This window comes from Pongo abelii, chromosome 2, assembly GCF_028885655.2.
Source record: "Pongo abelii isolate AG06213 chromosome 2, NHGRI_mPonAbe1-v2.0_pri, whole genome shotgun sequence".
NCBI classification, from domain to species: Eukaryota; Metazoa; Chordata; class Mammalia; order Primates; family Hominidae; genus Pongo; species Pongo abelii.
Window position 1 is genome coordinate 203,360,776 of NC_085928.1, and position 27,410 is coordinate 203,388,185.

The window sequence follows — 27,410 nt, forward strand, 5'->3', positions numbered from 1 at the left end:
ACGTGATCCCCAAAAGACCATGTCAATAATTAGGTGATTTCAGTTACTAATGATGAGGAAAAAATGAAAGTGTTTTGGTTTGGTTTGGTTTGTGTATTGCTATGACTGTTGCTGTTGTTAATCAGGAGAGGTTCAGTACAAGAACCAGCTCGAGTCTGACTTTTAGTTGTCACCTGCTGTCTCACTGAAGCAGAGCTCATTTTTTTTTCTTCAAGACTGTTCAGTTCACAGTTTGCCATCTGGTTCACAGTAATTTTCTAAAAATATGGGTGACACAGTGACTGTCCAGGTTGATAATGAAATGTTGATAAAGGGCTTTGAGACTATAGAGAGAAAGTAAATGCTAATAATAAATATTAATTAATGCCTGTAAGTGGGTTTTATTGTTAGATCAAGGGAAAAATAGTTCAGAGATTTGATTCACCATACTATGGGAGAGTATTTGTTAGATAATGTAACAGAGAAAGAAAAATGGAACCGAGTACTGTCACAGCACTTTTAATTTCCTCATTGCTTCACAGGCGTTTATTAATTATAGACTCTGGTGTCTTGATGCAGTAGGCTAACAGTTTTAGACCTGCTTAACACCCTGAGTAAGTGGAGTTGGCTACAGCTGCTTCAGCACTGCCAGGGACCACCAGAGCTTTACCAAGCATGACAGAATACCCTGTTTCAACACTAAGATCCAAGTCTCTGACACTACTTTTCAAGGCTATCTCTATAGAAGACACTGAATTTTCTAGTTTTCTATAAAATGGCAACGTCCATCATTACAGCACATCCATTAGCATAATGCTTTACAGGAAAGTGTTTACAATGCTTTCCGTTTCACAACTGAGTTAACAGGGTGGAGGCAGGCTAGAGGTGAAATGAGGAGCCTAAGGTCATAGTGGCCTGCAGGTTGGAGAGGCAGAACCAGAATCCAGCCCTTCTGGAGTCTTCCACCAAACTAGAAAATGTTAAGTGAATCGTGCAGGGTATGTGGAAAGACAAAGCTCTTTCTGGGTTTCTAGATTAAATAATTAAGAAATCTTTGTTTCATTCATTTATTTGAACTTCACAAAGAAGGCGCTAACACACAAGTAAATTATTTCTTAAACAACAACTTTTTGAAAACGAGCTATTTGTTTCATTTCTCTCCTGCGTTTTATAAAGGACTCCACCAAATCACCTCAAGTTGTCGGTTTCCAAATCGGTTTCCAAATCACCTCAAGTTGTTGCATTTCAAAAAGAGTTTGAAACTTAATTCAAACTGATATGTTTTCCTGATGATGTTTTTAAACATCAATATTTTGAACATGAAAACAGATGATACTGCAGCAAAGCAGAAATTAGACCATGTTATCTCTCGATGAAAATGACCCCTAAACAATAAAACTAACCATAAATAGAGAGAAAACTAAATTATAGTTGAGGTTCTAAGGGGAATAAGAAAGAGAAAACTTAGCATAAATACAAGCCCAGGCTTGGGCTGAATTGAATAAAAAGAAAGAACTTGTCTTACAGAAGTTATAACAAACCAATAGAAAATAGAAATATATATGAGAACAAATGGACTCAGAAACCCAGTGACAGGTATCTCCAAAACTGGAAATAACACTAGATGAAAATTCAATTAATGGCAGAGTGCTTTATTCCAACATGATGGTGATAGAATTTTATAATTTGAAAGCTGGAAAGAAACTCAGAGATGATTGTGGTTGAATCTTCTTTTCTTAAAAAGTCACACAGAGATGGGCCGGGCATGGTGACTCACGCCTGTAATCCCAGCACTTTGGGAGGCTGAGGAGGGTGGATCACGAGGTCAAGAGATCAAGACCATCCTGGCCAACATGTTGAAACCCCGTCTCTACTAAAAATACAAAAATTAGCTGGGCATGGTGGTGCGTGCCTGTAATCCCAGCTACTCGGGAGTCTGAGGAGAATCACTTGAACCCGGGAGGCGGAGGTTGTAGTGAGCCGAGATTGCACCACTGCACTCCAGCCTGGTGACAGAGCGAGACTCCACCTCAAAAGAAAAAAAAAGTCACACAAAGACTTAGTACCAAATTCTGGGTTAGATTTCCCATTTTGCCAAATTTCAATCAAGAGTTTTTTGCACTGTCACGTGTCATCATGCCCTGCAGAATTTGACCAAGGACACCTAAAAACAGCCTCACAGACAACCTGGCAGGTGAGGACATGAGGATATGGAGGGAGAGGTTTTATACAGGAAATAAAATGAACAGCCTCTGGAAAAATTAATTTTAGAAACAGTTGAATATGTAATGAACATATTTCATAAATCTCCCTCTTGTATTCTAGACACCAGTGAGGCTCCTGAGGAAGTAACAGGAATCCCTATTAGAGAACTTCCAAGGGGGTGTTCTTTGGCCCTGAATCTAAAATGAAGTTAACCTTGTTGGTTCTTGACTGGTGGTGATCGAGAACTTTCTTTGCCAAACAAAATACAAACAGAAAGAGAACTGACATAACCTAAGAGATATACCCCTTTCACCTGGGGACCAAGCCTGGTTGAGTCTACTCATCGGAGTCACTCCCATTTGCCTTCTACTCTCCATTCTTGTCCTCTTTGTCTGGGACAAGCAATGATCTCTTCTGTTGTCCCCAGATGGCCTCTTTCTTCAGTCTCGTCTCCCTTCCATCCCATCTCACCAGTTGCCCCTGGTGGGATAGAAAACACCTATAGAAATGTCACCAGTCTTCTTAAAAAATAAAGGCTCCTATTCTGCTTCAAGACAAGGACCCACTCCTTAGCATGGCATATGAGGCCCTAAACAATTGCCCACATCCCAGCTTCATTCTCTACCTACCAGCCCATATTCTAGCCACACCCCACAGTCCTCTGTTCCCCACATGCAGTGGGCCCCTTGTACCCCTGTGCTTGTCAGCTGCTCAGCTCTGAGCCTGGGGCTTATTCTATCTAACAACCAAGGCTGCAGCTCAAAGGTGGCCTCCAACCGTGGCAGGTAACTGTGCCCCATGCTTTCCTCAGGCCTCTATTAAACACACATCTCACAGCATGATTGCCATCTACATTCCCATTTTCCTGTTTTCTCAGCTAGACTAGAAGCTTCTCAAGGGCTAGGAATGACTCATTATGGGACTCTCCACCAGCATTGTACACAGCAGTGGCTCTCTGCCAAAAAATGGCAAAAGCCCTAATAAATTATTCAAATGCATGTGAATTGAAGACAAGAGGGACCCAGCCAGGCCCACTGCTTTACAGCAGTTAAACTGGCCTGTCCAAGCTGAGGGCAGGATCCAAACAGCAGGCAGCTAATGCTGAAGTCCTCCAGGTTCCCCATAGGAGACTCACATCATGGAGGGGTGTCAGGATCTGCTTGGTAACGCAGTCTTCCCCATGTGGCATATGCTCCTCCTCTGTCACCTTTCCAGGTCCCTAAGCACAGAGACAACCTAGCCTGGAGTCACAAGCCCTGGAGGAGCAAAGGGGCAGGACAGGGTCATTGTTTCCTTCCTTTCCTTAAAAGAAGCAGAGGAGGAGAGAGGAAACAGATTCACTTATCTTCTGGACAAAGCATTTCAGGAAACAGAAATGTTCCTCACATTTTTGCCAAGTCAGTCAGTCTAAGAAGTTACTATAGTAAGAGATGGTTTTAAAAAACCACAAACCAGGCACACAAATTATTAAGTTTCACAGATAAAAAAAATCATGATGTGGTGGCTAAGCTGCTAACTTGAAGAGTCAGCAGAGCAGGCTCCTAGAATGTGATCTTGCACTAGCTCACTCTGTGACGTTCTCTGGCCTCAACGTTCCCATCTGTAAAATGGGAACACCGGACTAGACATTTTCTGAGGTTCTTCCCAGTTCCACCGTGCCTTGAAATCATTAATGTTAAACCTGAGAAGTCTGGATCATACTTTGTCAAAGCACATGAGGTTTATTTGCCCACACATGTTGATTCTCTGTGGGGAGATACAGAAGATTTTCTTTTTCTTCAGTCTCTTCTGAGCATACACATTGCCTATGGTCAGGGCAGCTGGCAGCACTGGAGGGACAGTCGTGGTGAGGAGGATCAGGGCCATGGTCACAGTATCTTTTGGAGGAACCTGGGAGAGGACAGACATTTTCATACAGGATAGCCCAGCACAGCAGACTGGCACCCTTCCTAGCACCTTGCCCCTACAACACCATGGTAGCTCTAGAGACCTATGCTCTGAATATTAATAGTGAGTTGGCTCTCTTGGTGAAGCTGAGTATTCTCTTGGCTGTGCCAAAGGAATGAGCACATTGTTTCCTACTGCAGAGCAAAGGAGACCTTTGATCCCTACTCCCAGTCTACCATCCCCTTTCCTGGCTCTGTTTCCCTCTACTTAGCATTCCCTCTACCCAAGCTTGACTGTTGGCTTATGAATCTCTCTCCCCCACTAGCCCACAAACTCCTTGGGTGTAGCATCTATGGCTTATTCGTCTTTGAATCTATCTTATTGATCTCTAGATACAGAGCCTAGCATGGGATTTAGCACAGAGGAGGTGCTCAGTACATAGATTGAATGTATGGCAACATAATTAAAAACTAGGACCAAGATCCTTCCAAGATCTCAGCATATATTATTAACTACAGAGAAGCCAATATAAAATTAGCTTGCTCTCACTGGATACTAACTCTGGAGCAAGAACTGTATTAGGCTACATATATTATTTAGTTACTCTCTACAACAACCTTATGACGTAAATACCATTATTTTCTCCATTTAACAGGTAAGGAAACTGAGGTTTTAACAATTAAATAATTTTCCCAAGGCCACATACTAGGTAAATGACAGAAATCTGAACCCTATTCTGTCTTACTGCAGGGTACAAACCCATAACCAATATGTTTTATTATCAAGTCAATTTTGTGAACTCAGGATCCCTGGCAGGTGATACGGTTTGGCTGTGTCCCGACCCAAATCTCGTCTTGAATTGTAGCTCCCCTAATTCCCACCTGTAGTAAGAGGGACCCAGTGGGAGGTAATCGAATTATGGGGCCAGTTTCCCCCATAATGTTGTCGTGATTGTGAATAAGTTTAATGAGATCTAATGGTTTATAAATGGGAGTTCCCCTGCACAAACTCTCTTGCCTGCCACCATGTAAGACATGTTTTGTTTCTCCTTTGCCTTCCAACCATGACTGTGAGGCCTCCCCAGCCATATGGAACTGTGAGTCCATTAAACCTCTTTCCTTTATAAATTACCCAGTCTCAGGTATGTCTTCATTAGCAGCATGAGAATAGACTAATACAGCAGGTCTCCAGAGGAGGCTCACACAGTTAAGGTCAGGGATGAGGTCAAATCACAGGGTTGACTGATTGATTGTTTTGTTTTCCTCACATGCTCTAGATATTAATGATTCTACCCTCTAGAACCTCACCTATGTTTTTGTTAAATTAACCATCCTTTTAGCCATAAATACTTTTTTAAGTATTGGAAACATGCGATTCAAGTTCAGTAGCAATATCTGCTGGGGACATCTTTTGCCCAATATCAATTTATCACAAAATTCATTACTCCCTTCTTTTCCCAACCACAGACACAGAAGTTTTGACCCTAAGGACTCAGCCTTGTCTAGCGCTGAACCAGTGCAGACAGAGGCAGCCAACAGAGCCACAGGTTCTGACCCACAAGAAGTTGGGGTCTGGGATTATTAGTCTTGTTGCCTCAGTGTGTATTGGATGTTAAATTCTTCCCAGGAAACCTCATTCTCAAATACTGCCAGGGCTTCCATGAGCTTTTTTCCTGCTTTTCTGCCCAGTGCTCTAGCTCCCCAAATTAAATTGGCATACTCCCTCAAATTCCAGCCCCAGTGACCTTGACACTCTGCCTAGTTCTTCACAGGCCCCATCGTGGGCCTCTCTTGACCCAGAAATGCTCCCTGGGAGCTATTTCAGATTGAAATAACTACTCAGCAGTTAAGTTTTGGCGTGAACATTGCCTTGAAATTCTTGTAACTATGTCTTTTGCCCACCAATATTCACTGCCCACCTCTCTCTCTCTCTCTCTCTCACACACACACACACACACACACACACACGCTCATTGATGCCACCAATTTGGACATTGTAATTAAGCCACTCACAGTTTTTCACCTGTTTGGATGTTTTATTCACAATTTTCTCTTCCTCCCCACCAGCTCACACTATTATGATCCCAGACTTTCTTATTTTCTGGTTCACAGCAAAATCAGACTCTCAGGACCAGAAAGGACCTCAGAGGTCTTTAGTGACAACCCTTCCCTCCCTAGCCACCAAGCTATGACAAGGGGCACCCAAATGAAACCTGACACCCTGTAGCTTAAAGGGAAGTAGGTATCTCATGCAGTACCAGCTCTGTAAAAGTGGAAATTTAATTTCATTTCAGACCCTAACCAGAAGACATGGGAAACCCATTGATTGCATAGTGTTTTAGGTATTACCTAAACACTGGGGGCAAACTAGGCATGAGAACATTTCTGCTGTCTAAGAAGCTCTTTTGGACAGTAATGATTCATAGAATGATAGGATCAAGATGTGACCTAAACCAACCCTCTGAGTTAGGTCAAGCTCTTTGCAGAAGCTATACTATTGAAAAACCTTACCCCCAGTACTTACTCCGTGGTACATATATACCCCTAGGGCATAGAAAAAACCCATGACACCAAGGCAGGCCAGGAACACCATGAACTTGAAGGCATCGCTGTATAGTTTGAAGTTCAGAGGCCGGGGGTACAGGATGGATCTCACTAAGTCCCCTTTTGCTGTATTGTAACCTACATAAAGATAGTCATAGATCAAGTAAGGCTGCTTGATGGACATTTGGTCTCCTAAAAATGGCTTTACTGTCTTTGAGGAAAAGAGTAGAGTTTCCTCTAACCTGCTACCTAATCATTTTATAAGTATTCAGGTGGTTTTCATGATTTGTAACCATGAGCTTCCAGGCTGAGCGATGCTCTAGTGTCTAGTGCCTGCTAACTAGTTTGAACATTAAAAAAAATCTTGATATTTTTAATTTAAAAAAATCAGCTAGATGAGGTAGGAGAATGGCGTGAACCCAGGAGGCGGAGCTTGCAGTGAGCAGAGATCGTGCCACTGCACTCCAGCCTGGGCAAAACAGTGAGACTCCGTCTCAAAAATAAAAACAAACAAACAAACAAACAAACAAAAATCAGCTAGAACAACTAAATCATGAACCAAACTAAAGCATACAGGTATCACAGTGTAAAGTGTATTTTGCATCTGTGAATAAGTCAGGTGGCAGAAACACAGGTCAGAGGTTAGAACAGAGAGCTGGGACCAGGTCATAGGAGTCCTTCATTGTGTCATGTCATGTAAAAGACTGGGACTCAAGAAGTGTTTGCAGAATCATCCAGATTTGGTGCCACATTTGGTATGGGAAATGAGAGGAGTTGGAGATATTATTAAGAGACCAGCATGATGGTGATGATATTAACAGAGAAAGTCAATACAAGAGGATGAATACTTTCAGATTCATTGACTTTAACTTGTCTATAGGGCCCCCAGATGGAGTTCTTTACTAGTGAGTTTGACATACAGCCTAGCAAGCAACTCTTTGAAAGGAAAAAATCCTCATAGTCACAGTGGCTGAAATTGTTTTTTGGTAATCACTCAGAGGAGGTGTCAAGGGAGACAGAAGCAGCATATGGTCGCAAGCAAAAAGAAGAGCATAGTTTTACCTTTGACAAATTTTACTTCACCTACACATACCCTTCATCACATAGAAGGGTTTTAACAATAAACCATTTAATTAAAAATACTGACACTTTAGAATAATAAGGGTCTGTTTGGAAAAAAGCGTGTTGTTACTACCAGAATGTGGCAAACTCCATAATCCTAAACTAAATTTCCCTAATCCAACTCTCCTCATGTTCAAGCATGAATTAAATTTACACAAGTGGAATCCACTAACCTGTTCGCAGAACGACTGCTCTTACAGGCCCCTGCCCAGAGGGCTTGACCTGGATAACTTCTGTTCCACAGAAGAGGACGTGTTTCCGATAATCCTCCAAGCTGTGACATTTCCAAGGCATGCTGTTCTCCAACTGGGGCAATGGTGTCTTTGTAACAGGTATACTTTCTCCTAAAGAGGATTGTATTTTGTTGAATCTATGTAAGCTCAGGTAGTTAGTCAGAACTGGTGCATGCCAGTTTCAAGAAATTATACAAACCACAACTAATCCGGTCTTAATGCCCATCCCATGAGTCAGGTGACGGTTCATAGAGATGCTGGTGGTACAAGCAATAGTAGACTTGATTCTATTGCAAATATTTAGATTAGATCTGCCTATCTATCCTATACCTGGCCTGCATGGTTTGTTGTCATAATTTTAAAAGCAGCCTATTATAGATGAATTATCACTTAATCATTCTCCCAAGTATTCATTAAGCCCAGCACTATTTTAGGCAATGAAGGAGCTTTCCAGCACATGAATAGTAATTACTATTTGCTTTGCATTCACTCATTTATTCATTTGTTCATTTATTCACCCATTCATTCAACTATTTTAGGTGCTTATTCTGTTCCAGGAACTGTGCTAGGTGCTAGGAATATGATGAACAACAAGAGAGACAGAAATCTTGCCCTCATAAGCTCATGGAGCAAGGTGAGAAAACAGTAGTTATTCCACATCATTTTCAGATGGAGCCCATCCAAGTCCCATTTTTATCATCCCATTCTTTTGCTCAAAACCTTTAGGCTTTTCCATTGCCACTACTGAATAAAGAGCAAACTCTCCTGCTAGATTGTCAAAGCCTACCATGATTCAAACATCATTGCCTGTCATTCCCCTACACAAGCTCCAGCTCAACTAGGCCACTTGCATTTCCTTTCACTGGCCCCCATTCTTTGCAGGTAGCAATTTTTTTCCTTTCCCTGGTGGCTATAAGACAGAATATTTAAGGTACAAAGAAATCAGCTCAGAGTTCAAAAAGGATACATTTCAGAGACAAAATAAAGATGTTAATAATAATTTTTGGCTCCCAGATTTAAAGAGTATTAGAATGAATTTAAAATTCCATCAGTCTTTTACTAAATGTTCAATTAGCAAGATAACTTGTCATAGTTCTCATTTGGAGATAGTATTACATCAATCATAGTTATACAAATTTAGGTCTCATCTCTCTTTCTAGGTAATAACTGGGAACAAGAACTTTGACATACATAAATTTGTATACTGTAGCCTTGCAGTATAGTTTGAAGTCAGGTAGCGTGATGCCTTCAGCTTTGTTCTTTCGGCTTAGGATTGACTTGGCAATGCAGGCTCTTTTTGGTTCCATATGAACTTTACAGTAGTTTTTTCCAATTCTGTGAAGAAAGTCATTGGTAGATTGATAGGGATGGCACTGAATCTATAAATTACCTTAGGCAGTATGGCCATTTTCACGATATTGATTCTTCCTACCCATGAGCATGGAATGTTCTTCCATTTGTTTGTATTCTATTACATTGAGCAGTGGTTTGTAGTTCTCCTTGAAGAGGTCTTTCATGTCCCTTGTAAGTTGGATTCCTAGGTATTTTATTCTCTTTGAAGCAATTGTGAATGGGAGTTCACTCATGATTTGGCTCTCTGTTTGTCTGTTATTGGTGTATAAGAATGCTTGTGATTTTTGTACATTGATTTTGTATCCTGAGACTTTGCTGAAGTTGCTTATCAGCTTAAGGAGATTTAGGGCTGAGACAATGGGGTTTTCTAAATATACAATCATGTCGTCTGCAAACAGGGACAATTTGACTTCCTCTTTTCCTAATTGAATACCCTTTATTTCCTTCTCCTGCCTGATTGCCCTGGCCAGAACTTCCAACACTACGTTGAATGGGAGTGGTGAGAGAGGGCATCCTTGTCTTGTGCCAGTTTTCAAAGGGAAAGCTTCCAGTTTTTGCCCATTCGGTATGATATTGGCTGTGGGTTTGTCATAGATAGCTCTTATTATTTTGAGATATGTCTCATCAATACCTAATTTATTGAGAGTTTTTAGCATGAAGCGTTGTTGAATTTTGTCAAAGGCCTTTTCTGCATCTATTGAGATAATCATGTGGTTTTTGTCTTTGGTTCTGTTTATATGCTGGATTACATTTATTGATTTGCATATATTGAACCAGCCTTGCATCCCAGGGATGAAGCCGACTTCATCATGGTGGATAAGCTTTTTGATGTGCTGCTGGATTCGGTTTGCCAGTATTTTATTGAGGATTTTTGCATCAATGTTCATCAGGGATATGGGTCTAAAATTCTGCTTTTTTGTTGTGTCTCTGTCAGGCTTTGGTATAAGGATGATGCTGGCCTCATAAAATGAGTTAGGGAGAATTCCTTCTTTTTCTAGTGATTGGAATCGTTTCAGAAGGAATGGTACCAGCTCCTCCTTGTACCTCTGGTAGAATTCGGCTGTGAACCCGTCTGGTCCTGGACTTTTTTTGGTTGGTAGGCTATTAATTATTGCCTCAATTTCAGAGCCTGTTATTGGTCTATTCAGGGATTCAACTTCTTCCTGGTTTAGTCTTGGGAGGGTGTATGTGTCCAGGAATTTATCCATTTCTTCTAGATTTTCTAGTTTATTTGCGTAGAGGTGTTTATAGTATTCTCTGACGGTAGTTTGTATTTCTGTGGGATCGGTGGTGATATCCCTTTTATCATTTTTTATTGCATCTATTTTATTCTTCTCTCTTTTCTTCTTTACTAGTCTTGCTAGCGTTCCATCAATTTTGTTGATCTTTTCAAAAAACCAGCTCCTGGATTCATTGATTTTTAGAAGGGTTTTTTGTGTCTCTATTTCTTTCAGTTCTGCTCTGATCTTAGTTATTTCTTGCCTTCTGCTAGCTTTTGAATGTGTTTGCTCTTGCTTCTCTAGTTCTTTTAATTGTGATGTTAGGGTGTCAATTTTAGATCTTTCCTGCTTTCTCTTGTGGGATTTAGTGCTATAAATTTCCCTCTACACACTGCTTTAAATGTGTCCCAGAGATTCTGGTATATTGAAAACACGTAGTTTTTTCAAATGCACAGATGAATTAAATAAAAACACCCAAGTTTGTCTATGATTGGTTTTTCAAAACTCATTTTCTGCTATGATGTATTTTTACATGCTAAGGTGCAAGAAGCTATAAAATTGTTATTAGCAATCTTGAATATTTTTCAAGAAGTTTTTTTAGCCAAGTGTTGTTCCCTATACCATTTTCTTTAAAACAATTATGATATTCATCCATTGTGTAGATTTATCAATTGCATTCTAAATGGCTTTGTAAAAGGGTTAGAATGTTTTGACAAATCTCCAAATTATGGTACTATATTGTTTTGAAATCAGCCTTTGTAAGAAGCAAATAGTTAGAGATCATTTCCTTTTTTTTTGCTTTTGAGTCACAGAATATTAATCCACAATATATACTTAGGCTAACATCAGTAAACCGTTTTCTGCACACAAAACCAATGAAACTGGAGGCAGTCATGTATTGATCAATCAGAAATGGAAGTCATTTGCAGATAATTTGTTCCAGAGATAATAGTCAGATGATTTTACAGAGAGATGGTTTTCAAGTCTCTTTTATGCTATTTGCATATTAATAAGAAGCCTCATGTTTTAGCCCTTCTGGGGAGCCCAAGAAAGGATGATTCATCTACAAAAGATGTGGGGTCCAAGGCAGCTGAAGAGAGTTTTGGAGGGAAGAACCATCATTACTCATCATCAACTGTACAGTTGGCTCCTTGTGCTGTCAAGTGGAGGTTCTCTCCCTTGTCCACAAGGATCAAGATGCCTCCTCATGGTGACAGTGTTTGAAATTCCAAGTCCTTTTAATTTCTAGTTCTAGAACCATTAGACTGTAAATGTTTTGAGACTAGAGACCATTTCTCATTTAACTTGGTGACACCAATATGCAACACAGTACCTGGCACATGGTAGGCATTTCTGAGCTTTTGTTGAACAAATGGATGAACAAATAAATAAGCAAAAGGAAAGGGAGAAGAAGGATGATAGAAAGAGAGGATGAAAGGATCAAAGGAAGAGAGAAAAAGATCTGACCTATCAACTGATAATAAGCTTGTCTGACAGGATATCAATGTGAGATCATCACTTAGGGAAATCCCAGCATGTCCAGCTCAGGTCACTGCACTCTCTCCCACACACATCTCAAATACATCAGCAGCTTAATGAAGAGAAGAAGAGGGAAGGGGATTGTGGCAGAGTGCATGCCACCCCTCTTTGCCATAATTATCCCTAAGAGAATGAGGAAACACTGATTACAAGCATAGGTTCTGGGGACAAAATGCCTGTGTTTAAGGCATTAAATTTATTAAGACAATAGATATCTTCTATTTTCTTCATATAACTGTTGAAAATTTGTGTCATTTGTATACTTTCGTGTTTTCTGTCTCTGTCACTAGAATATCAGCTCCACAAGGGGAGAAATCTTATCTGCCTTGTTCACTGCTATGTCACCTGCAGAGTTCCTGCTCCATAGTAGGGGCTAATAAATATCTGTAGAATGAGTGGATTCACAAACAAATCCAAATCTTAGCTGTGCCACTTTTAAGCTGTGTGACCTTAGGCAAATTACTTACCCTTTCTGGGCCTCAGATTTGCCCACTCTAATAGAGTTGCAGATTGAATGAAATAGTATATGTAAAATGTTAGCACAATGCCTAATACATATGAGAACCAAGAAAAAAAGCTGTAGTGCCAAGAGATAATTTCTAAATATTAATAGATCCCCCCCCAAATGATATTCCCTTTTGTCTCCAGACTCCTCCCATTTGAGAGAAGCAAGATCTTGAAGTTGATTATTGTTTCAGGAAAGACGGCAGAAGAAAAGGACGGGGGAATTGATCACTGGCTTTTGAGTTTTTTAAGTCCTTCATGAGTTTGATCATGGATTGTAGAGACTATTTTGAGAGTAAGAACAAAGTTTTTCTGCTCACCACACCTTTCCTCTACTGCATTTCTAGCTAAGTCAAAGTCCTTGTACTGGGAGTTGGAAGAGAATCCAAAGGGACTTATATGTTGTGTGTCCCTGAGAGAAGAGGCGTGCACCATAGTAGAACATAGGAACATGCAATAAGGTTATGGAAACAGCGCAAACAGCACCAGGATCTGCCTCCCTGTCCAGGTAAATAGGCCTCAGACAGCTCAGAGTGGAGTGGGAGCAGCAGGAAGAAGAGCTGCCCTCAATCGGACCCCTCTCCCTGATGTCTTGCACATCTTAGGACAGTCAGACAAGGGTGAGGAAGACCACCTAACTGATGGGGACAACTGTCTGACTCATATTAGGTATTCACACTAGACACTTTTAAGGATGGCAAAATTTGGAGCCGACATAAAAATTAAGTGTACTTATAAAATAAAGGCAAACTTCTTGCACAGCTGAATTTATGATAATAGCTTAAGGCTAAGGAGAGCAGGAGGAGAAGAGCTTACCAAAAAGTAGATACTATTGATGGGAATACCAAGTAGGGAGAAAAAGGTGATGAGGCAGGAAGATGAAGTCAGCGGCTTTTTTCCAGCTTAGAATTATCTTTCTCATGCCTATGGTCCTTTATATTTGGGATCAAATGCCACCTCCAATTCTGATCCTTTCACTTGCTAGCTGAGCAGCTCTGGTCTTTTTACCTCACTCTCCTCATTTGTAAATTGGTATCCTAACAGCTCCTAGTCTAATTTATTTTATGCCATGATGAAGTGAGATATAAAAGTTATTTATAAAATGTAAGTTGCTATAGAGATGCTAGGAATATTTGATATTTTTATTCTTACATAAATAAAGACTTCTATCTATGCAAAGGACCATTTCGTACATAGGGAAGAAATACCTAAGTCATATTTGTGGACAAATTCCCTAGGAATACATTTGCAGTTTCAGGAATCTTACCTTAATCCTCTGATTGTTTAATCAAGATCCTTTCCACAAATATGTACACGAGTGGGAGGATCTATGTAGGCTGTGCAATAAGGTATTTAGACCATACTGGGATTTAGATCTTTCTGAAGAAGTTAACAAAAAAGAAATAATGTGTTTTTGCTTCATGTGTCTGTCTCTGAAACTGGCCTCTATCAGTACTTAAGTTATACAGATATTAGTGCTGATGACTTCATTTTTCCAAAAAGGGAAACTAGAAGCCACTTGTCATTTAAGGTCATTTGGGTCCATTTTGCACATTTGTTGAAAGTCAGTGTTGTTTGTCATTTCTACTCCTCTGGAACTCTCTGAGTTTTCCTGGGAATCCAGGCAAGTTCTGTACACCTGCTACAGTGAAAGGAGAGAGGGCAGCCCAAGGGCAGTGAGACTTTCTGTGTTTCCTCCCCATGTTTGCTCACTGCCATGCTCTCTGTTACCAATGAGAGAAGTCATTCTTCATTGTCAGACTGCTGGGAGGTGTGAGGCAGCTGCTGTGTTTGAATGAGAAGGACAGTTTTCCTTGGGCTTGAGGTTTACAGGTCGGATACTATGGCAACATTCTGGGTAAAAGATCCGATCAGTATGCAAATCCTCATCACTATCATTATATGACACATTTCAACACATTAAAGGAGTATTTGGTAATTATACTGAACATATTTATGTTTACTACATTTTCTTATCTCAATTTTGAATTAAGCAGACCCATTTTAATGTAAAATCTGTTTGTGTTGAACAATTTAGGGATAGATAATGAACTCTCACTACATTTAGGTCATGTTAAAACATTTTCCCTGTCATTATACCATTTGGAAACAGAAAAACTAAACAGTCTGTAAGCATGAAAGACAAATAGTTTCTATTTTTATGTTGCTGTATAGTCTCTTCTTCTCTCATTACAATGTGCTGTGTATTTTAATTTTTTGCCTAAAGAATATTTTATAAGTAGTGTCTTACTAATTATACAAATTCAAGTAGACTTAACAAAGTACAAATGAGAACTAGGACTGCCTGAACTATAACTAGAAGATTAGTTTCTGCTCAGTGAGATCAACAGGAATATAAATCTAAAGAACAGAACTGTGAGATCGTCTTTGCCCGAAGGTTCAACTCAAACTCCTTTCCTGTGAAACCTTGGCCTCAATAGTTTTCTATCTGTAGAGTGCAGGGTTGGATAAAACCTCTATGCCCTTCCAATTGTGGGAGTCATGGTTTTTAAGGTTGTATCTCTTTTGTACATGTGTATAAACCATTCTCATATTTATGAAGAGATTGTGTTTCAAACTGTGTAGTGCTCGCATCCTTCTCTGAACCCAAAGCACCCTATTCACCCTGCTCATTGTTCAATTAATCACATGTCATATTAAACATTTGTTTTCATTTCACATTTATTGTGACTTAATTCTTATATTGTTAAACATTTCCTGTTTGTGTATATTGTGTCTCCATATAAATGCAAAGGCCGGCTGTGTCTCCCTCACCTATCTCTGAATATCTTAGCAAGGGTCTGGTATAAGGTAGGTAAGGATATGTTGATCTGATTAGACGTCAGACAGGGAAGAGGAAACTCCATGACAACTGCCTACCTGTAAGCATGCCTTCATTCACCACGCAGCTTCCATCAATCAAAACAGCATCACATGGCAATGAAAATTTTCCTGGAAGAATAAGAATGTCTCCGGGAACCAAGAGACGGGATTCCAGCTCCTCCAAACCTACACCAAAGCAAAGTTTCCATGAATAGCTGATCTTTTCCTGTTTTTACTTAAGAATGAAGGCAACTAAGAATCCTTATCAACCTGTTGGCCAAGAGTTACCCTACCTGTTCAAATGTTGAAGCCCCTTTTTAGTCAATTGAAAATTCCAAAAGAATCAGGATTAGGAAATTGGTTCCTGGGACTCAGAAAAGGATTAGCTAAGCAACAGGATCCCATCTTGATCCTAGTATCTGGTGTGCTTTGCCCACAGCAGATACACAAGGGCACTGAGCAAAGCAAAAGTGCAACTTCCTGCTGTTTGCTCTCGTCTGGGTTTCTGATTCCTGTGGTACACTTTGTCTTCATGGATTGAGGCCTTATGTAAATTGCCCAAATAACTTCTGCTGTCCCAGGGTGCAGCTCCTCGCTCCTTGCAAAAAGCCACAGCCACTTCACCTCTGACTAGCTCAGAACAGATGCCAACTGTCCAGACAGCTATCTAAAAGCCCCATTCAGGCCTAGGCTCCAGATGGCAGTTCAAATTGTGTGATGCAGGGTCTGTTTGGGATAGTTAGATTGGGAAATAAAGGAACCTTAAGAAGGTTTATCCAGTGTTATTCAAATGAGTGACATATGAAGGGGAGAGGGAATTTGAAGGAACCCAGACATTGGGTAAGAATGATGGAATGAGGGCTTGGGTGAGGGTAAGGCAAGCAAGATGTCCAGTGTACAAAATTTAATGAGGCACTTGTTCTCAGCGCCCTGCAGCTGTGGGGTCAGCACTGGCATCATCTTGCCTCTTTAAATTTTCTATCTTAGAGGACTTCTTTGCCTCACCCTCGTCCCAGTTCTAGGTTCAATCAGAAAAGACTATTTCTCCTTGACTAATAATTAAGGACAAATGAGACCAATTCCCCCCTGAAATATTAAGATGCTGAAGACGGCCTAACACATCACTTACCTTTGTCTTTTACAATGATTGTAACCTGGACTTTGTTGTGGTCCTCCACGAGGTTATGCAGCTTAACTGATTGCTACCAAGTAAAAGTTAACATTTAAACATTAGATAGTTCATATTCTGAAAACCATATGATCTCAATACAGTAAATACCAGGCCAGCTGTCACAGCTAAAGTGACTCTGGGCAAAGGACTCAACTTCTTTTGATACTTCAGCTTCCTTTCTCCAACCCCTACCTCACCTGATCCCCTATGTGCAGCAGCAAATATGCTCATTAGTTTAATGTTATCTCACTCCCAAGAAAAAATAATGCACAGCCACTGTCTTAAGGACCTAAGCCAAGGAACCTGTTAAAAGAAACTTTAGACAAATTAAATTTAATGGGAGTTTAATTGAGGAAGAAAAAAAAAGCAATTCGCATATCAGGCAGCCGCCAGAATCACAGCAGATTCAGAGAGACTCCAGGGATGCCTGATGGTCAGAATAAATTCATAGAACAAAGAAGGGAAATGACTACAGAACTCGGAAGTGAGGTACGGAAACAGCTAGATTGGTTACAGGTTGGCATTTGCCTTATTTGAACAGTTTGAGCACTCAGCAGTGTATGAGTGGTTGAAGTATGGCTGCTGTATGAGTCGCTGAAGACTTACTTAACAGTTTGAGCACTCAGTAGTGTATGAGTGGTGGAAGTATGGCTGCTGTATGAGTTGCTGAAAATTGGCCAAGACTCAGGTATTGTAACGACGCATACTCCTAAGTTAGGTTTTCAATCTTGTCTAACTATTAAGTTAGGTTAAGGTTGGTCCACAAGGACTCGAATATAGAAGTACGGAGTCCTTCTCAGGCCATATTTAGTTCACTTTAACAAACCAAAGCTACATTTCTTGAAGATGCACAATCAGAATGAGGAAAAATGAGACTGTGAGTAGGTTACGTCCTTCTCTATGCCTATGTCTCCCTGTCTGTAAAACAACAAAGCTAAATGTTCTCTGTAAGTGGCTTTCTGCTTGTAAGTGTCTGAATGTTTAGGTTGTGTTTTGATTGCATGTGGGACAGCCATCCTCTCCTTTATGAACTGTGGATTTTCATATTGGTTAAGTCTGCAGATGGGAGTTATGCTGTTCAGTTGTGAATCTTGTGCTACTGCTTATGAGTTATTTAGCCTGTTTAACTCCTTTTTGCTCATCACAAAGGGGAGATTATAACAGAATATAATAGGGTAAAGTTTTAAGGTATTTTATTCTTATAGAGCCCTCTGTGTAGTACTCAATACTATGCTGAGAGCTCAAGAGTGTTAGTGATTCATAAGAAAGTTGTGGGAAAAACAGTTGTGAGAGCAGGTTAACTGGAAAGACTTGCTTGAGATAGTTTATTGAGTTAGGACTCTGTGAAAAGTGGAGAAAATGGAAGGAGCCTGGAGAAGTGGAGAAAGCATCTTATAGGATAACACAGGGGACAGAAAGGCAGAGGTCAGAGATGATTTCATCCATACAGTTCCCCAGAATGACTGCTGGGGCAACATCAGCGAGAGAAAGTTCCATGCTGGGCCAGCCCCGGAAGGTACTGCCTCTTCCTGTTTGGATGTCGGTGACGTGGATGCCTCTAACTAGAAGTGGGTTTGAATACTGTCAGCAATACTTAATTCACCTTAACCTAATTCAGATATAAAACTTTTTTCTTTTAGCTGTTAAATTGTTTTGATCTGTTCTGTTGGTGATATTTAATGTTACAAATGTCACCAGGCTAAGACAAGCATTACACATAATTATGCAACTTTCCCCTTGAGAAAACATAATGAACCCAGCGTTAATATGTATATGGAAAAATTTGTGATACACTTCAGTTTTGCATGAAAAGTTAAACTTTGGTAATTTGGATCAATTGAGTGGAGGAAGCGATAGTACTGTTTAGTGCATGCATATTCATTGCTCTAAGGTGACTTCCTGAGGCTTAACTGTTGGGGCATGCATTTTAATGATGCGTAATAGTGGGAAAGTCAGCTGTGCTTCTGTGGGCAAAGAACACGAGTCAGTCAGGATTTCTGAGTTGTAGGTCAGGCATACCCTCTAATCAGTCAGGTAATGTGCGTATGTAAGAAATTGCGCCTTAGAACTTAGTCGTTTTCTCTGTAAACAGACAACATTGAATTGGATCAGTTTCAAGTTATACCTTCAAGCTCTAAAATGATATGACATTGATTTATTTTGCATGTCAGAGATTTATTTAAAACCTGCAAGGCATCATAGAAGAAATACACATGGTATATAAAATGGTTCAAATCTTTATTATTTTAAAATAGTTTAAAACATTAAGCAGTTATTATGTGCCAGGCATTGTTGTAGGCACTTGAACAACAGTATTTAATTTTTTTAATTCTCAAAATAATTCTATGATGAAAATGTTATCTCCAACATACATGTAAAAACCAAAAAAAGGGGTTGAAAATGTTAAAGTAATTTTTTCACCATCATTTACTTACTAAGTAAATCAAACCTAGGTTCATCTGACTCTAAAACCTTTTCTGTTGATGAATATGTTCTACTAGTGCTTAAAAATAGCATTTTTTTCCTTTAAGATAAAAATCCTTCTTCTAGATTTTTTTTTTTTTTTTTTTTTTTTTTTGCTTAGCAAACTCGTTTAGATAATGCCATGATAAATTCAACTTAGCATAAGAGGATGATAATCAACACATTTGGAAGTGGTGAAGTATGAGTTAATAATACTTGACTGTAATTCTCAAAACTCATTATGCTGTAGAGCTGGATTGGTTTATTAGACTTAGCATTCTGTGTAACCTGTCACACTTCCATACCTCTGCTCAAGCTAGTCCCTAGGATGTCCACTCCAGTTTTCTACTAGCAAACTCTTTCTAATCGTTCACATAAAGGCCTACTCAAATGGCACCTCCACTCTGCAAGTCCCTACAAATCTCAGGAAGAATTCATTGTTCTGCTCTCTCCACCTGTGTGAGTGTACTGATCACATTCCATTATAGCTACCTGCTGTCTTGTCAGGCCTTCCTCGTGAGTCAGGCAGTAGAGAGAAGAAAGGCACCATGTACATTATGCATCTGTGGATTCCTCTAGAGCCTATCACATAGTAGGCCCTTATCAAATATGTATTTATTAGAACCAAATTATTCTACTTCTCCCAACAACACTGGAGTTGGATAATGTTAGCCTCCTCTTTGAGTTAATGCACTCAGAAAATCTACAAACACGGGTTTCTATGGCAACCAACTAGCTAGGAGGAGGCAAACGCTGTAATGCTTGCCATGACTGCAAAGCTCGTTGCCTGATTTTCATTAGGCCCCCTTCAGTTTCTTCTGTCCCTGTTCAGCAGGACCAGGATCAGTTTCCAAGATGAATTTGCATATTGTTATTATTCAGCATCTGTTGCTGTGTGTCCTTGTGTTTGCTGTGGCTGGATTTCCTCTAGAGATGAGTAATGAGGGTATTAACTCAGGTGCCTCTTGAGCTTGGCTCTGTTATGACTGAAGGCAAAGCACTGTGGGCCAGATGCTCCCAATGCTATTTCTAGCAGCCACCCGTGGAGCTCAGCAATACAGTATGCACATACAGTTCAATGTAAATACAGCTGAGTACCAAGGTTTGCACTCATGCCTGCACCAAACTTGTTAGAAAGGGACTGAAGCGGGAGGGTTTCTTGGCTTAGGAAAGGTAAGCTTTCTCTGTGTAGCATGATTTGGGGCCTTGGTAGATGCAGAAAAACATCTTATTCTACTCCTGCAAACACTTACTCTCTTACCATTTTCCAAAGCCAGTGTTTGTTTACCTAAGTCTTTAATTCAGTGAAATAATGAACTTCAATGTAGCTCAACAGAATGATTTGGAGATAGTACTAGATGCTCCTTCTTTTAATCCTGCCAAGGCCCTTCCCCAAATCTTACTGCTGCAAGGAAATTCATGAGTCACTTTGAGATTGTGCTCAATGGGACAGTGTGTATGTAGTACTTGACTTGGAATCAGAAAACCTGGAGCTAAGGTCTATGGCCACTGTTACTGGGTGAGGGTGAATAAGTCCCTTCACCTCCTGGATTGCCCCTGTCCCTCCCTCTTAGGTGGTAGGAGGCTATAAAAATCATGCATGTTTGATTTCATAATTTGCCATGTCCCATACAAACACATACATTATAAATGTGGGCACCTATTGTAAACTGTAAAGTGCTAAACAGATGTTGATGAATGAGGACTTGTGATTTAAGTTGCAAATATACAGTTTCAGAAAACTGGCTCATTTTGTGGAGTGTTACAAGGTGCTTTACAGGTTGGGTTAGGTACCCTTTTATTAGTAAATACTGGCTGCTAATGAGATTAGTGTTTGTCCTCTAATTCCTTTTCTGTTTTTTAAAGAAATCTTTTGCAATACTGCCACCAAGTCTAAAGTTCCCATATTAGCCACTGTTTTGAACAAAGGAATGTAGGGATTCTGTTAAGATACGGAACCTGAATGTTTAAATTCCAGTAAGGATTTTTAAATAAGCAAATTACAAGTATTAGGAAACAGGTATTACCTAACTTTGGAAGGGGAGTTCATATAAGCAAAACAATAAACCATAAAGGAAAACAAATATATTTGACTCTACATAAATGTTCATCCACAGCTAAAGTCAAAGTCCAGAGAAACAGACTAAAACTTTTTCACATATATGATGAATATAAAGAGGCCCTTAATATAAAATGAAAATGCAAAACACTATTAGACAACAAAAAGTGTCTAGTCTCACCAGCAATCAGGAAAATGTACCTGAAAACATCAATGAGACCCGGTTTTTAAAGACGTTAGATTTTAAAAATTGTAAATATCAATATAACTCCAGAAACTGATGAATCCAGGGGAAATAAATACTCTTGTATGTTTCTGATTTAAAAAAATTCTTTCATTTGTGGAAAATAATATAGCAGCATCTATTAAAATTCCAAATATACATATGCCTTGATTCAGTAACCTGGCTTTTGGTTGCTATGCTAAAAAATGCAAACACTAATATGTCAGAACATGCCCATACTGTAGTAGTAACTTTTAATTCAACATTATTTGTGGTGGCAAAAGATTGAGGGGAAATTACTTTCAACAAGTAATGGAATAGTTGAATAAATTATGATAAATCATGGAATAGTATAGTATTATTTTAAAAACATGAACTATAATTATTTATTTACTTGGTGAATTGCTATTATATATAAAGTGAAAAATGAAAGTTCCAGATTAATGTGCATAGTAAGATCTTATTTTAATTTTAAAAATTAATAAAGACATAAATCTCCATATAAGCTGGTATATATATACATATATATATATATATGTATATATATGCACTTAATAGAGTAAAATGAGTGAAAAATATGATGGCATTAATAAATAAATACATATATCTGGGACCTTGGTGTTTGAATTTATCCTTCAGTGGGTTCCCTTATAATAATCATTCTTAAGCTTTTAGAATGCATAACAATCATTAGTTATAAATCTTTTAAAAATGAAGATTCCAAACCTGGATATTTTGATTTAAAAAGCCAGAAGCTCAAAAATGTCAGGGAAGTCTCTTGCTGAAACACTGTCTTATTGAGTATAGAATCAAATCTAATTTTTTCTACAACCCATCCCCTAACTCCCACACAGGAATTTCTGTATTTCTTTGGGATTTCCTTAAAGATATACCTGAATATCAAATGAACACACAGACATTATAAAGGATTTCTAAGAGGGAGACTAAAATTTTTCAAAGACAATTAAATAGGAAACCTATAGAACAAATACAATATTTAAGTCAGGGGAAATATATGGAAATGTTCTAAGGGGCATAATATCTTGATTAATGCACACAGTTGAGATGCTACCCCTTCATTCTCCTAAAACCATGGCTGGCATCATTAATCCATCACAGCATTCTTTCCCACCATACTCAAATAGAGCCTCAGAGTGCTTCAAAACAAAGCATTCAATGAAGGCTTCAGATGATAATCAGAGTTTGCAAAGACATTTAATTCTCCCTGGTAGTCCAAAGTCCTCCTTCTGTCATCCCATATTTGGTAAGCCCTCACTTTTTGTTTTATGACTTATGGTTGACAAAGCAACTCCTGGCTCTCAGTAGAAATACCATGGGCTTTACTTCTTTAGCTAGAAGCTAAATAGAATCCGGCTGTGATTTCAGGTCTTACCTGTCGCAAATCATACACACTTAAGACAATGGAGATAACAGTCAAAATGATGATGGCCACAGAGTATTCTATGTAACCTTGAGACAGCCACAAAGTTAGGGTGAAGGCTTGGAACACATAGAATGGATTTAAGACCTGCAGGTACAAAAATGGCATTTGGGTCACTTGCATGAACCTTAGTAGCAATCAAGAAGATGTCATTTCATTATCAAATTTTTTCTCAATTTTTTACAACGTATACAGACTCTAATATTTAAGAATTCACTTAGATCTCTATTGATTTGGGTTGAGAAAATGTCAAACACATAGAAGGTGATATGGTGGAAGCAAAATTATTTTATGCATTCAGAGCCATGCCCACAAATTGATCATCCTTACGCATTTTGAATTTCAAAAATATTTTACCAATAACAAAATTTAACAATTCACCTTCTTAAACAGATTGACTCATAATGGGGGAGGTACATGATTCAGTCTCCTTTAAAAATGTACTTCCATTTGGAACAGTTTAATTGCAGTTTTATTTTTCATATAATCACGTGCTGCAGCTTTAGTCAAGTTGTGCAATGAAAATGAAAGATTCTACTTTTTTATTCAGGTCATTTAAAAATAGCATATCTTTCATGTCTTAGCAAGGTCACATGAGAGTCAGTCAAGTTCTTCTCTTGAACAAGGAGGAAGACTGGAGAGAAATGCCTTCCCCAAGGCTGCAGGGCAAATCATGAGCAGGAGGTATTACCAACCTGAAAGCTGGTCACTCATACATGTACATTTTTGGTCTCACGAGAATACCTTCAACTTTTTTTGTTCCCCCAATTTTTCCCATTTGGGTCCTGCTAACTCATGCTAATAATGAGAGCCGAGAGGGCAAACCTGAGAAGCCAGAGAAAAGTCATAGGATATACATGCAGAAAGTGAACTAAAGAGCCCATCAGAGCAAAGCAAGGATTATTTTTCTGAGAAAGTGTTCTTTTTTTTTTTAATGATTCTAAAAATTGCATATATTTATTATGCACAACATTGTGAAATGACAAAATCAAGCTAATTAACATAAGCATTGCTTCACATACTTATCAATTTTGTGATGAGAACACTTAAGATGTACTCTTTTAGCAATTTTCAAGAACACAATACGTTGTCATTTACTACGGTCACCACGTTGTACGATAGATCTCTTAGAAAGTCTTCTTTCTAATCATTATGAATTGGATGAAATATTGGTTAAAACCAGAGCTATTCTCTCTTACCTCTGTTTTCTGTAATTCCCTTATGTACTAAATACAATTCTAATTTAGTCTTAAAAAGTGAAACTGACATGTGGTAAATAAGTTAGTACGTTGTATCTTAAGGGTTGGATATATTTTGTCCATTAAAAAAGATTTTGTTCCAACGTTTCTTATTATTTCAATCCCCACTGCTTTACTTACAAATTACAGCTTTTTGTTTTGCTTATTATAAAATGCTCTGATTGTAGATTATGTACAAATGATAATATGATCTTGAAGTTAAACAAATCCAGTAGAATACTGGTTAAATACTTTTTGCAGAAGAAACAACACTATTCTAATTAATTCAGTTCTCTTATTTAATATTCTTTTGAAACCAAATGTAAAGAAATAGTTGTACTTGGTTTTTTTTTCTTTCTACTAAAGGGCTAGTAAATAGGTGCCAGAAAATACTAGCACTCCTTTCACATTAGAATACATTGACCCCTGGAGAATTTTTGGCAATTTGAAAATGTACTTGACGTTTAAAAAGCTGCCTACTTTTTGACAGTTAGGGAAGCTATGCATATGTGGAGGCAGGACGTATATGGGAAATCTTTGTATGTTCCACCCAATTTTGCTGTGAACCGAAAACTAGTCTAAAAAATAAAGTTAAAAAAAAAACCTGTTTTCTGCTTCAGACACAGAATAATGGTAAATAATTTTTTTAATATTAAAAAGATATGTCCATGCTCCAAAACAAAATGACCATCTTTATGGGTTAGAAATAGACTGGAAACATGCAGCATTGAGTGGGGGCTCACATCATCAGATTCATGGGTTCCAGACGAGGACTAGACAGTAAAATCTAGGAGCTCCTTTCTCAGAGGAATAGAGACAGAACATGTCCCTTAGTGGCAGAGGATAGAAATGAGGAATATGGTGGAAAACAAGGGTGGCCACGGGCTTCCTGTTCCAGAATAGAGGTTGAGCAAAGTCATAACCAATGAAGGCTTTCCACCCAAGGGTGGAATGGGAGAGGAGTGTCCATGGGACAACTGTGAACTGGGCTAAGACTCAAGCTGGCTAAGGGCATGCACGTGACAAATCCCCGAAGGACAAGCACCCAAACATTCAGGGACCACATAGGGGCCAATTGGAGGCAAACAAAACCATCAAAGAAGCACAGAAAGCACAGAGAGAAAAAGGAAAATTGATGGGGAAAGTGTCCCACTTAAGGTAAGTGTTAAAAAAAAAATCCAATCACACAAGGAAAATATTGTTAAAAACAAATACAAAAATAAAACACTAACAAAGGGAGAAGTTACTCTCCAGAAAATGAAAATAATAAAGCCATTTGAAAAAGACCAAAATAATACATTTTAAATCCTCAAAAATTATAGAAATAATAACATTGCCCCATGCTGTGGACTGAACATTTGTGTCCCCTCTAAATTCATAGGTTGAAGCCCTAACCCCCAATGTGATGGTATTTGGAGATGGGTCCCTTGGGAGGCAATTAGGTTTAGATGAGGTCATGAAAGTAGAGGTCCCACGATGGGATTAGTGTCCTTGTAAGAAGAGGAAGAGACCAGAGCTCTCTCTCCACCATGTGAAGACACAAAGAAAGCAGTAGTCTGCAAGCCCAGAAACGGGTCCTCACCAGGAACCAAATATGCAGCCACTTTGATCTTGGACTTCCCAGCCTCTAAAACTGTGGGAAAATAAGTGTTTGTTGTTTAAACCACCCAATGCATGACATTTTGTTATAGCAACCCAGTGGACTAACCACCCCACCACCACCACCACCACCACAACCACCATCCAAACTAAAGAGAACAAAACAAAACAAACAGGAGATTATGAAGCAGGAATCTGTCTCATGCTGGAAAGGAATTTTAAAGTAAACCTGAGTTTAAAATAAGCAGTAACAAAAAGAAGTTGCACGAAACAAGATATCATTCACATCAAAGTATTTATGTGTTCCTTCTAGGAAGTAAGAAGTAAGGGGCAGAAATTTATTTAAAAAAAAAAAAAAAAAGAAAAGAAAACAGTTACCTGTTTAACAAGCAGCTTCCATATGGGTTGGATTTCAACCTCAATGGCGTTGGGCCCGCACACTAATCTTCTGTGGGAGATTGATCATCCATTAGTGTCATAGCTACAAGCTCAGTGATAAGTGACTACAGGCCAAACTAAATAGAAGTCATTTTTCTACTCTTTGGAGATTTTGTGACTTTGATTAAAAAATAATGCGCAAGTTCTTTTGAAACGTAATTCTAAACTACTGTTTTTGAAATGAAAGTCGGTGCATGATGGACAGAGTTGTAGTCCTCAATACAAGTTTATCTTAAGTGTAGTACAACTCAAAAAAAAAGTTGGAAAGACACTTTCATTTTGAGTTACTTTTAAAATAATTTTATTGTAAACTAAAAGCAGCGAAAAAGACACAGCTATGCAGATGTTCCTAGACTTGTCAGGCATTCTAGATTGCCCTTGATGTTAGAAGTCATATCTATCTTACTTTGGTACCTCCAGTGCCTAGGACAGGGCCCTTAGTATATGAACTGAATGAATATATAAATGAATGAGCAAATGAACTGGAAGATATGGCCTTCATGGCTAACACTTGGTAAATGTGTACATTATACACAAGATGTAATACATATGTGCATTACAACAAGAATGTATATTTCTATACTATTTTACCATTAACAAAGTTTTTACAAAAGATTCATTTGATCCTCACAATAGACCAAAGGAAAGGGCTAATATCCCTATTTTGCCAATGGAAGAAATTATTCAGCGTGGCATGCAGCCAAAAGTGCACACATCTGGTATTAATCACAACAATGTAACTTTTTTTTTTTTTTTGAGATGGAGTTTCACTCTTGTTGCCCAGGCTGGACTGCAATGGCACGATTTCGGTTCACCGCAACCTCTGCCTCCCAGGTTCAAGTGATTCTCCTGCCTCTGCCTCCTGAGTAGCTGGGATTACAGGCATGTGCCATCACGCCAGGCTAATTTTGTATTTTTAGTACAGACGGGGTTTCTCCATGTTGGTCAGGCTCATCTCGAACTCCTTACCTCAGGTGATCCACCCGCCTCAGCCTCCCAAAGTGCTGAGATTACAAGTGTGAGCCACCACACCCAGCCTACAATGTAACTTTTAAACAGAGTTGACAGTGTCAGAAACTGCACTTAGCCTTTTATATGCATTAACTCTTTCAATCATCACATTATTCCCATGAGATTTCATGTTATTAGCACCTATTGTAATAAAAACTCAAGCTCCGATAAACCAAGAAACTTTTCCAGGATCGCAAAGCTAGAAAGAGGCAGGCTTTGTAGCATGGTCTGTGACTCTGCTTCACAAATCTGCCTCAGAAAGGACCAATGGAGAGAATCTGCATGAGAGATCTTCGGTCTCACTGAGGTATAACCAAGTTTATCTGACTTCTTAGCCATATTTTTTTCCAAGTACAATT

At 39.0% G+C, this 27,410-nt stretch overlaps 1 protein-coding gene across 1 annotated transcript in view; it reads right to left on the reverse strand.

Moving 5' to 3' along the window:
- Positions 1-27,410, reverse strand: part of ATP13A5 (ATPase 13A5) — a 104,015-nt gene that overhangs the window by 53,112 nt on the left and 23,493 nt on the right. Inside the window, exons 6-12 of the mRNA XM_002814426.5 lie at positions 25,981-26,050; positions 22,718-22,852; positions 16,538-16,610; positions 15,466-15,594; positions 7,910-8,080; positions 6,595-6,752; positions 3,886-4,074 (exon numbers count right to left, since the gene is read on the reverse strand). Coding sequence (XP_002814472.2) covers positions 3,886-4,074; positions 6,595-6,752; positions 7,910-8,080; positions 15,466-15,594; positions 16,538-16,610; positions 22,718-22,852; positions 25,981-26,050 — 925 coding nt within the window. The remainder of the gene's footprint in view (positions 1-3,885; positions 4,075-6,594; positions 6,753-7,909; positions 8,081-15,465; positions 15,595-16,537; positions 16,611-22,717; positions 22,853-25,980; positions 26,051-27,410) is intronic.